General features: G+C 42.8%; 1 protein-coding gene across 1 annotated transcript in view; it reads right to left on the reverse strand.

Annotated features, from left to right (window-relative positions):
* Nucleotides 1-12,370, reverse strand: part of LOC124138670 (N-alpha-acetyltransferase 25, NatB auxiliary subunit-like) — a 42,803-nt gene that overhangs the window by 13,154 nt on the left and 17,279 nt on the right. Inside the window, exons 11-23 of the mRNA XM_046505432.2 lie at nucleotides 10,964-11,032; nucleotides 10,037-10,172; nucleotides 9,408-9,497; nucleotides 7,265-7,375; nucleotides 6,331-6,400; nucleotides 5,913-6,012; nucleotides 4,702-4,749; nucleotides 4,400-4,503; nucleotides 3,734-3,786; nucleotides 3,195-3,267; nucleotides 2,716-2,758; nucleotides 947-1,147; nucleotides 56-179 (exon numbers count right to left, since the gene is read on the reverse strand). Coding sequence (XP_046361388.2) covers nucleotides 56-179; nucleotides 947-1,147; nucleotides 2,716-2,758; nucleotides 3,195-3,267; nucleotides 3,734-3,786; nucleotides 4,400-4,503; nucleotides 4,702-4,749; nucleotides 5,913-6,012; nucleotides 6,331-6,400; nucleotides 7,265-7,375; nucleotides 9,408-9,497; nucleotides 10,037-10,172; nucleotides 10,964-11,032 — 1,222 coding nt within the window. The remainder of the gene's footprint in view (nucleotides 1-55; nucleotides 180-946; nucleotides 1,148-2,715; nucleotides 2,759-3,194; nucleotides 3,268-3,733; nucleotides 3,787-4,399; nucleotides 4,504-4,701; nucleotides 4,750-5,912; nucleotides 6,013-6,330; nucleotides 6,401-7,264; nucleotides 7,376-9,407; nucleotides 9,498-10,036; nucleotides 10,173-10,963; nucleotides 11,033-12,370) is intronic.

The following is a 12,370-nucleotide window of genomic DNA, read 5'->3' on the forward strand; positions in this document are numbered from 1 at the left end:
ACATGAGATATACAAGATCCTACCCATGACATGAGACGGACGATGTGTATCTTACCTACACCTTTATCCTGTAGACTATTTGAATATAAAACACACTGCACCATTTCTTTGAACACTTTATGGTGACCGCTGGAGAGGAACGTTGAAAGTCTTGTCCGGTACGGGCCGTCAACCTGACACTGCAACATGTGAACCAGTCAGGGACCAGTGGTACTCACAGCCAGAAACATTTTTTTACACCATCTCATTAAAATCAGATCTTTTACTCCAATAAAATACCTGTCTGAGGGGAAATCTCACAATGGCACTCAGAAACAACAACGGGAGTCAAAAACAACAGGGTATATAACATATCCACAACAATATCATAGCAAGGCCTTTTTATACTCCATTCGGAACTGCCCATTTAGGCTTCATTTTAGAAGCTGCTCTGAAAGCTTTGCCCACTTGTACTGAGAATTTAGAAGCCTCAATTTTGATTGGTTGAGTAAAACGTTTACCTGGCACTCCTATCAATTTACATGATCACAGTCATGTTTCGTCTGAGCACACTTCCAGACATAATTAATGATGATATTTGTTAGATTCCTTTGTATTTTTGTTTCAAACTGAACCCCAAATGATCCCCGACATTTTGTATGTGCCTCAAGCATCTAGCTGCACTGAAAACCCATAAAGAAGAAATGAAACTGGGAACTAACCAGCATGCTGTTTGCGAACATATCCACAACAATATCATAGCAAGGCCTTTTTATACTCCATTCAGAAGTGCCCATTTAGGTTCATTTACAGGGGACAGAAATTTAGAAGCTGCTCTGAAAGCTTTGCCCACTTGTACCGAGAATTTAGAAGCCTCAATTTTGATTGGTTGAGTAGAAAGTTTACCTGCCTCCAGCACCTAGCTGCACTGAAAACCCATAAAAAAGAAATGAAACTGGGAACTGACCAGCATGCTGTTTGCGAATTTGTCGCAGTCCTCTAGATGGGAGGTGAGCTTCTGTAGCAAGTCCTGTATCACCTCGGACATGGGTTTCCTCTCCTCCGACACGCCGTTGTTGGTGTGATGGTTGACGTCAGGCTGCCGTCCCAACATCACCGCCGCTGCCAGCAGTCGCAACATCAGGTTCCGCAGCCGGAGCCATGCTTTCTGACAACAGCAGATCACACAGAGCTTCAAATGTGAACAATCTCACTGAGCTCAGGGCCCACTTGCACAAAGCGATCTTAGCGCTAAGACTATGTTAAAGTATGGGTGTTACGATCATCTTAGCGCTAAGATCGCTTTGTGCAAGTGGGCCCAGATCTTAGTTCTTACTATCGCTAGACAAGGATCTGAAGACATCCCTTTACAGGACACACCTGACAACTTCATCCGACAAATCAAGAGTGACAGTCGGAATGTGTTTTCTCATTAAGCTACCTTGAAAAGTTTAACACAAAGTACAGTAAACTACGGTTATAACGAACTCAAAAGGACCACTAATTTTAGTTTGTTATAACCATAGTTCGTTATAAGCATGTATACAGCTTTAATACAGCAAATGTTAGGGACAAAAAAGTAAGTTCATTATATCCGTCAGTTCATTATAAGCGTGTTTGTTATAAACGTAGTTTACTGTATTCCGAATGACAGTTACAGGCTGTATGATGGAATGCGTGAAAATCATCGTTTATGCCTTGCTTCAGAGGGATAAACATTTGGTGAGGTGAAATTGGGTTTAGCGTCGTGTCCAAGATTATTGCACTTATATAGCGACGTGCATGCACGTGTGTGTGTGTGTGTGTGGCTGCTTGTACTAGTCCGGAGTGATGCCGATTTATAGTGCTAGCCCACTGAGATACCATGCCGCAGTTTAACATGAATACCCCACTCAGACTCCAAGCCGACCAGTCCTTGCTTAATGCCGAGCGCAAGACAGGGTAACAAGTACCATCTTGTAACGTCTTTTGGTATGACGCGGCCGGGGATCGAACCCTGGACCTTCCGCTCTCCGGGCGGACGCTTTACTACTAGACCACGGAGGCGGTCGGATAAACATTTGGACACAAGAGACTTTCCATTGCACATGGGAAGTACTGGTCTGCCATACAATCTCAGCCATCTTTTTGACATTCCATAATGTTCTTTAGTTTAGTTTACAAATTTTAAATTGAGAACTCTGTCAAAAGTGTAGTCTGGAATGGAAGTCGCCAGTTTGAAACTTGTGCCGTATAGCTCAGGAAAGCTGCTTTCTGACTGGCTAATGTCGACTTCTTGTTAGCTGTTTCATTGGTCAGACAAAATTTGTGAAAGGTGGTTCTGATGGGACCTGTAATGGGTTGTCTTCAGATCTTTGTTTAGGGGTAGTGAAAACTAAGATCTCATTCTAATGTGAAATGTGAAAAAGAATTAATTAAGTAAGAGGTACCTTTTTGGTTGCATGAATAAGAGAGAATGGTTTCTTGTAGTTTTAATGCTTTGAGGAAAGTGTGATATATCAAAGTTACAGAGGACACATTTACCATGAGCCAAGGATCATCATGGAAGACTGACATTCAAACCCATGATCAGCGGATCCTGGAACAACCAAGGGATGTAACTAAGTAGTGAATTGCAGTTCCTGAAGCCATGGGGCTTGCCATGCCCCTGTGTACAATGGTGTAATATAAGTCTGCAGTGCACAACGTCAAGCTGAGTGATGAAACAAAACAAATCTCAAACAATGGCTGACATACCTCCTCTTCAAATGATTGTCTTTGTAATGTCTCAAGGTCAAACCTGAAAGAGAAACCAAATCATTCACGTTGCGGCAGGGGATAATAATAACCCAACAACGGCTCAAAAGCAGTCTAGATCAGACAAACCAGTGATTGATATGATGAGCAAAGGGGTTTATGTAGCCCTGCTCTGAGGCCAATATTCAGCCAAATCTGCAGCAAATGACACTCAAAATTCCAAATTTGAATTTCCAAAAATCCAAATTCCTCCGAATTTCCAAAAATATGAATATTAGTTTGCTGTTTGTATATGAATGCCTTAAACACCAAATTTATCAGCTCTGAAAAATGAAACATATCATTAATAGAAAGAATAGGCTGCGATGCACAGTGATGTGTGTATACTGGACAACAATTACCGTTTTTCAGCCTAGGGGGCACCTTTTTTATTTTTAGGTTTACAGATACACCGACGATGGAATGGAACGGCAACTTACAGTTCAGCAGGCTCCCAGCAACTCATCACTTGAAAGTCTCGGTTATCACACAGCTGGTTGATATCGGTCTTGTCTGGAAGGGAACAGTGGCAAATTCAGTATTGGATTAATATTTGTGATGAGGTTAATCCTTTGGCCCAACGCTGTTTGAAACACCTGATCCTGTGACACAGTGAGGTTTGTGACCATGTTTCACTGTTAGGGTCGTACAGTTATGGTGTCGAAAATCAGTATCGTGTTAAATTTTGAGTGAGTGAGTGAGTGAGTGAGTGAGTGAGTGAGTGAGTTGCATCAAACACAGCACTGAACAGTATTCTAATCATCTCCAGGGAAGCCTAGAAACATAATCAGGGCGAACCAGGATTCAAATCCACAATCATAGGTTTCTGGTTAGCCCAAGGGGCACAACTCTGCACAGCCAATTGTGGCATGTTAGATGTCTAACACCCATGCCCAGTTAAATGTTGAGAGATGACTGGTCAGGAGTAGTCATGGGTTACACATTATCTATCTACTCACAGGATCAATGGAAAAGTTACCTTTTTCAGGGTCAATCTCCATATACGTTATCATTTGTTCTGTACTATTGTGACTGAAACAGAAAAAAACAAAAATAAATACATCTTAAAATCATTTCTGAAAAGCAATCTAAACAGCAAGCAAGCGACTACAAGACAAAAGTACCATGAGTACAAGTTGTATAGATGTTATCATTACTGCTACAACTGGTACATTATTCTCAGGGCCACCTGTTAGTGACTGTTTGATTGGCATTCTAGAAGTTATTGGTAAATAAGAAAACGTATGGAGAACCACTTCTGGTTCATTGCGTTGGCGACGTTTCCATATAGATTCTTGCACCATTTTAATGATGGAATGACAGCTTCAAAATGGTGCAAGAATCTACATTAAAACGTCATTAACGACTTAAATGAGAAAGTTGTTCTCCATAAAGTTTTATGTTGTCTTAAACCTATAAGTGCCTCAATACTAGTGCCAGTAGTTGCTGGGGACCAATTCTAACCTGCAATCCCCATGGGGTCGCCTCTTATGACCAGCATAGGCTGGTAGGGACCAATTCTAAACCTGAATCTCCACAGAGTGATTATTACAAGGACAAGAGACAACTTGTCTGTTCTACAGGCCAGCGATGAGGTGGTAAATCTTTCTGTCTCCCTACAGATGAGCATGGGAACACCCCTCACCTTGCTGTTTCTAGGGTTAGGTCTAGCAGCAGCCTCTCCGATGTGGCGCTTGCATACTGCAAAGAGTTCTGTAGCTTTTCTCGAAAGTTAACGAATTCCCTGATCTGAAAAACAAAACAACAACATGACGTTTCCTGATTCTATTTCATTAGTGAATGTACCAGCTTTAACTGTCACACTGTCACATCATAAAAACTAGAAGCAAAAACATGGAGCAATGACTTTAACGTTTATTTGTTTTACCAGAGTAACCAAAACATTGACATTTCATAGACGAGAAATGAAGACATTTTGCTACATACCTTCCCAAAAGACCCATATTTGTAGGATGATATGAGGTATTCTGTGGTCTGAAAGGAACAGAAATAGCAGGCATGATACATACACACAAGTACAGTCGGCAATATTACAGTACAGTATGTCAAGGTGACCTGTGACGTAACAGTCCGGACCAGTGGTCGATAGTGTGAATGTCTGGATACAGTGTCACACATTCAGACAGGGCACTGACAAGTGAGTGAGTGAGTTGGGTTTTATGGTGCTATTCCCCTCTAGAGGTTTGTGTGTCTGTGTCTGTGTGTGTGTGTGTGTGTGTGTCCCTGTGCGTGTGTGTCTGTCTGTCCGTCTGTGTGTGTCTGCCTGTGTGTGTCTGCCTGTGTGTGTGTGTGTCTGTCTCTGTGCATGTCTGTCTGTCTGTGTGTGTGTCTGTGCGCGTATGTGTCTGTCTCTGTGCATGTCTGTCTGTGTGTGTGTCTGTGTGCGTGCATGTGTCTGTCTGTCTCTGTGCATGTGTGTGTGTCTGTGTGTGTTTTTGTGTGTTTTGTGTGTGTCTGTCTGTCTGTGTGTGTGTCTGTCTGTGTGTTTGTGTGTTTGTGTGTGTGTCTGTCTGTTTGTGTGTGTGCCTGTGTTTGTGTGTCTGTCTGTGTGTTTGTGTGTGTGCCTGTGTTTGTGTGTGTCTGTCTGTGTGTTTGTGTGTGCACATGTGTTTGTGTGTGTCTGTCTGTGTGTATGTCTGCCTGTGTGTGTCTGTGTCAAGGCCAAGGAAGGATACCATCTACGTCAATATCCTTAGCATAGTATACATGAACAAGTCAGTCAAAGCCCTTCAGCTATCCTGTTTCCCAAGGCTGATAAAGAATGACTTTGAGCATGAGAGCTGATAAATTAAATATGTGCAAACATCTGAACATTATCACAACCTGTAGAGATAACATTCTGTGGTATTTCCTCTTCAAACAATTCCAAAACAAAGGCTACAAAGCTGTCTTCAGCAACCCATGCTTGCCGTAAAAGGCGACTATGCTTGTCCTACGAGGCGACTAATGGGAGATCATGTAATCAGGCTTACTGACTTGGTAGATGCATCCCAATTGCGTAGATCTATGCTCATGATCGCATGAATCTTTGCTCACAATATCAATCACTGGATTGTTGGGTCCAGACTTGATTTATTACAGACCGCTGTCATATAGCTGGAATACTGCTGAGTGTGGCATAAAACAAACAAACAAACCTCTTTATGGTTGACTGTGAAGAACCGCAGCATGGTTCCGTACATCGCACAAGCTGCCACAAAATGCCCCAGTCGGCCCACGTGACTTGATACAATATGGCTGGACGTAGAAAGGAAAGAGTTGACAAACATTTACCAAATGAACAATTTTTCACTTGCAACATGTTGAAATAGCTCTGAAAGTAATCTTTCAATGACTTACATATGATGTACTCATGCAAAAAACATAATTTATTCATGAATGACAAATGGTCTACTCACGATTCACTCATGATTTAGAAATGATTCACTCATGATATACAAATAATTTACTCAGGAATTACACATTATATTTAAGTTGCTGAACTTCTTCAATATTTAGCACACACAGACAGGCTATATTTATTGAGCGTCTCATTAGTGTGAGAACCGGACCTACCCAAGAGTGTCGTTCATAATGTGTTTGATCTCCATACCATCATAGAGAGCTGGACACGGGCCGAAGGCTCCTGTAAACACACCGCCTTGTCAGTGAGTAAGGGTAAGATATATGGGTAACAACTTCTTTATTACAATTAGGATTCTAAGTTCATGTATTGTTGTTTAACGTCCCAGTCAGCAATATTCCAGCTATATGACGGCGGTCTGTAAAAAAAAAAAAAAAAAAAGAAAAATCGAGCCTGGACCAGACAATCCAGTGATTGACATCATGAGCATTAACCAAGTCAGCTAGCCTGACCATACGATCCCGTTATTCGACTCTTATGACAAGCATAGTCGCCTTTTACGGCAAGCATGGGTTGCTGATGACCTATTCTACCCCGGATCTTCACGGGTAGACAATCAGGAGCCAGGAGCCAACTTGTCAGTGGCTGTAAACATCTTGGTCTAATTTCCCCCGAAACTCAATACAGACCCTGAATGAATACTGTTTTATTCAAACCCACACATAGTGCAGATCCTGTGACAAAAAAGGGGCACAACTTGGTCATCCATCTCCCCACCCCCAGGTCCGACGGAAACAGATAATTACTGTGACATCACCTTCAGTTTTTAGTGGCCATGAACTACAATCTCATTAATGAAACTAGCGCGTTATGTACTGCACCACAACAAGGAACGCTTGGATTAGAGTGAGTGAGTGAGTTGGGTTTCACACCGCTTTTAACAGTATTACAGTTATATCATGGCGTGTCAGCTTAATGTAGGAGGAAAGCCCGAAGTGAAGCAGGTCTCAGACGTTTACCACTTCGGTGAAACCCACGAGCACACAATGGTGCTGACAAACCTAGAAACATAATCAAGACGAACTGCACTTGGATGAGAAGATGGACTCTTCTCTGACTTCTCACTGATGTCTCTTCCAGTCTTACCCATAATGCAGTAGAGTCTGACGAGGAGGAGTTTGATCTGGAAGTTGGAAGGGGACTTCCTCATGCCGAGCTCCAGCTGCGTCACCACCTGCCACACGTAGAGTTGTTTACCTGCACAGATCATGGTGTAAAATTAAAATAAAATAAAATAAAATAAAAGTCCAGCTATTTCACCTCAACTGACTGATAAGAAATAAATTTTGTTTGTTGTTTAACGTCACACTGAGCAATATTTCACCCAGTCAGCATATAGTGCTACGACCAATATCTAACCCCCAAACCCCACAGGTGCATGTCTGTATCTCTATGGGCCAGGCAACCTAGTGGTCAACAGCATGAGCATTTATCAATACATGACTACACAAAATCAGACACATTGTGTAACCAGCAATCTTCTTATGTCGGCGCCTGCATGCAAGAGGTACTATTCTATCTTCAAATGCCTCCAGCTGCCCAATATTCACAACAATAGCAGGGCTCACTCTAGGAATTTTCTGACATGGGACCTTTATGTGAAAATTTCAAATATTCCAGAGGTACACCCACACTTGCCCATATAGCACAATTTAAAAATGCCCCAATGTATTTGAAAATGTGGGCCTTTTTTCAAATTTAGGGGCTAAAAGCATAAGGCCCCACCCTAGAATTATCCCTGCAATAGATATTTCCATCTCATGTCAATTATGTCATTTTCCACCTGCCTACAGAAAGCAACTGTCTACATACAGCACCTACAGAGAACACCTGTCTACATACAGCACCTACAGAGAACACCTGTCTACAGACAGTAGGCTACAGAGAACACCTGTCTACATACAGCACCTACAGAGAACACCTGTCTACATACAGCACCTACAGAGAACACCTGTCTACATACAGCACCTACAGAGAACACCTGTCTACAGACAGTAGGCTACAGAGAACACCTGTCTACATACAGCACCTACAGAGAGCACCTGTCTACAGACAGCAGGCTACAGAGAACACCTTCCTACATACAGCACCTACATACAGAGAGCACCTGCCTACAGACAGCATCTACATACAGAGAGCACCTGCCTACAGACAGCATCTACATACAGAGAGCACCTACACAAAGCACCTTCCTACAGACAGCACCTGCCTACAGAGAGCACCTGCCTACAGACAGCATCTACATACAGAGAGCACCTGCCTACAGACATCATCTACATACAGAGAGCACCTGCCTACAGACAGCATCTACATACAGAGAGCACCTGCCTACAGACAGCACCTACATACAGACAGCACCTGCCTACAGACAGCATCTACATACAGAGAGCACCTGCCTACAGACATCATCTACATACAGAGAGCACCTGCCTACAGGCAGCACCTACATACAGTGAGCACCTGCCTACAGACAGCACCTACATACAGAGAGCACCTGCCTACAGACAGCATCTACATACAGAGAGCACCTGCCTACAGACAGCACCTACATACAGAGAGCACCTGCCTACAGACAGCACCTACATACAGAGAGCACCTGCCTACAGACAGCATCTACATACAGAGAGCACCTGCCTACAGACAGCATCTACATACAGAGAGCACCTGCCTACAGACAGCACCTACATACAGAGAGCACCTGCCTACAGACAGCATCTACATAGAGAGAGCACCTGCCTACAGACAGCACCTGCCTACAGACAGTGCGTGCCTGCTGACAGCACTTGCCTACAGACAGAACCTGCCTAAAGACAGACAGAACCTGCCTAAAGACAGACAGCACCTGCCTGCAGACACCGCCTACATAGAGAGAGCATCTGTCTACAGACAGCACCTACACAGCACCTGCCTGCAGACAGCACCTGCCTACAGACCACACCTACATACAGAGAGCACCTGCCTACAGACAGCACCTGCCTGCAGACAGCACTTGCCTACAGACAGCACTTGCCTACAGACAGCACCTGCCTGCAGACAGTGCCTACATACAGAGAACACCTGCCTACAGACAGCATCTACATACAGAGAGCACCTGCCTACAGACAGCACCTACATACAGAGAGCACCTGCCTGCAGACAGCACCTACATACAGAGAGCACCTGCTTGCAGACAGCACCTACACAGCACCTGCCTACAGACAGCACCTACAGACAGCACCTGTCCACGCACCTGACTGCCTCCATGCATCCAGGAGGAGGTGAGCTGCCAGAATGAGATAGTTGTCGCTGTATTGTAAATCTGTTGGGAGGAGTTCCGTACCTGAAACAGCGAGAGAAAATCAGTGTATCATTGTGCCCTGACCTTTGTTTAACTGCAAACAGAAATATAAACAAAAAACAAAAATACCACCAGACAGAAATGTCACAGACTGAGTGGAATCGTTGTTTCATGCCTAAAACCGCAACATCACATATCCTATATATCCAGGCCAGTGATTGATAGCATGAGCATCAAGACCCAGCGATTAGCTACAATGACACACACTCATCTATCACATCTTTACTTGACCAGTGAAGATCTGGGGTGGAATAGGTCTACCATGCGACAATGCTTGTCGTAAGAGGCGACTAACAGGATCAGGTGGTCAAACATCTATGATGCATGTCATCAATCTCAATTTCGTGGATTGATGCTCATGACATGAATCACTGGATTGTCTGGTCCAGACTCAATTATTTACAGACTGCCGTCATATAGCTGAAATATTGCTGAGTGCGGCGTTAAACAACAAACAAACAACATCTTTACTTGACTATTGTATGTTTACTGATGAATGAAATACAAAATGACCAACTTACCAAATTCAAGTCCTTTTTTATGCCTATCTAAGAGATCTTTGGCTAGAGTGACTTTATCCGAGTCAGTCATCGCCCTGTGTTGTCCTATGTAACGACTAAGTTGTAATACTGATATATGACGCTGCATGTGCTTGATCTGTAGCAAACAAAAAGCATCAGGAAAATAACTCATTATTTTATCTGACAGTTGTTTGAAGCAACGTTCGGCCAGTTTATTTATCTCCCCAAACTGGTTTCCATAGGAGATATCGCTTGGGTGAAATCAAGGGATATCTCATGGAGATATTGCTACAATGAAATAGCATCACAATGCTTTGCAGGCCATTGTGATGTCATTGGTTTTACCATGACATCACAATCAAATGACATCACTAATCTAAAGCAGATTAGTTTTACTTTTTACACTCAAGACATTGTTATTATACTATTTACAAGCTATAAAAGTTGGCAGAATGACATTGCATGAAAAACATGATATAAAGAATCTCGCCCTTTATCTTTTGGTATCAAACATATCAACTCAAGTCGAAAAAGGGTTAAAACTCCTTGGCAAGCCTTATAGTCTGATACATGTACTTTAGTTGACTCGAGGTGATATGTCTAAAGAAACACAACACTTGGATGTTACTCTCCTTCACAAATATTTAAGAAGAAAGAAGCAATTTTGGAAACCATGTAGAGGATCATAGTTGATGCAATCTTGGACAACACCCATAACCAGCAGATACTGGCACTTATAAGGGAGGCTACTCTGCTATGAACACTGAGACAGCCATCCTCACATCCTCCAGAAATAAATTGAATAAATATTGGGATGAAAATCTCCAGAAAATAAATGCAAAAATAATAATCTTGTAGAAAATGCTTCAAACTTATATGCAATTCTAATCTAGTTTGGTTATTTTCAGGAGACAATCAGTGACTTACATCTTGAGCATAGATGGTGGGTTCCCCTGGCTTGTTAAGTTTGAGTGACTCAGTCATGTACACCAGCAGCTGCAAGACAGTGGATAACACAGTTAGTAGGTGAGGTGAAATGGATAATTAGACTTATATAGCGACGTGCATGCACGTGTTATGTGTGTGTGGCTGCTTGTACTAGTCCGGACTGATGCCGATTTATAGTGCTAGCACACTGAGATACCATGCCGCAGGTTAACATGAATACCCCACTCAGACACAGTATACTGACTCCAAGCCGACCAGTCCTTGTTTTAGCCCCTTGATGCCGAGCGCCAGACAGCGTAACGAGTACCATCTTTTAACGTGTTTTGGTATGACGCGGCTTGGGATCGAACCCCGGACCATCCACTCTCTGGAGGCGGTCAACACAGTTAGTAAATGATGCTGGACATAACAAGGCCACATATACGGGAATACTTGGAAAACGTACAGTGGATTTAGACTCTTGTAACTGGAAGCCTATTTCCATGAATGACAACGAGAATGAGGTTCAAACTTGGTTGGTTGGTTGGTTGGTTTAATGCCACACTCAGCAATATTCCAGCTATATGACAGCGGTCTGTAAATAATCAAGTCTGGACAAGACAATCCAGTGATTAATATCATGAGCATCGATCAATGCAATTGGGATCGATGACATGCATCAAACAAGTCAGTGAGCCTGACCACTCAATCCCGTTAGTCGCCTATTGCGACAAGCAAAGTCGCCTTTTACGGCAAGCATGGGTTGCTGAAGACCTATTCTACCCCGGACAACATTACTGCAAAGTTGCATGCCTTCAGACCTCACTCCCACATCCCAATTGCTTCGTTTTCTGTCTGCTGAAAATTATTTCCCAAATTCCACTATGCGTTTTCATAGTGTGTCAGTATATATACCATCATACAAGATTCATGTTGACTAACATTAAGTCTCTGAAATGAAAATATGATATCAAGGAACCCACATTGGACCCATGTGGGGAAAGAACCCGGGCCTTCGGTTTAACCACTAGGCCACCCCACTGCCCCACAAAGAAAAGAGCTTTATAATTGCTACAAAAACAGTGTATCAGTAATATCACACAAAGCATAGGAATAGTCCTCACTAAGCATGCTACTGACAATAATCAGCACATACCGTATTCGACATAATAAGCGCCCAGGGCGCTCTCAAAATTAGAAATAGGGGGCTCTTATTAGAATATTATTTTGTCGAAAAAAACAGAGTTGAAAGATAAATTCCGTGGTTTATGCTGACAGCCTGAAATGTTTATATACGAGAGATATATTTTTCCAGAATTTAATTGCCCATAATTAAGGGTGCATATAACACACGAGTGCGTATTATACACGAATAAATAAGTCTTGTGATCAATCGGAAAGGGTGCT

This window comes from Haliotis rufescens, unplaced genomic scaffold (assembly GCF_023055435.1).
Source record: "Haliotis rufescens isolate VD_foot unplaced genomic scaffold, xgHalRufe1.0.p SCAF_15, whole genome shotgun sequence".
NCBI lineage: Eukaryota > Metazoa > Mollusca > Gastropoda > Lepetellida > Haliotidae > Haliotis > Haliotis rufescens.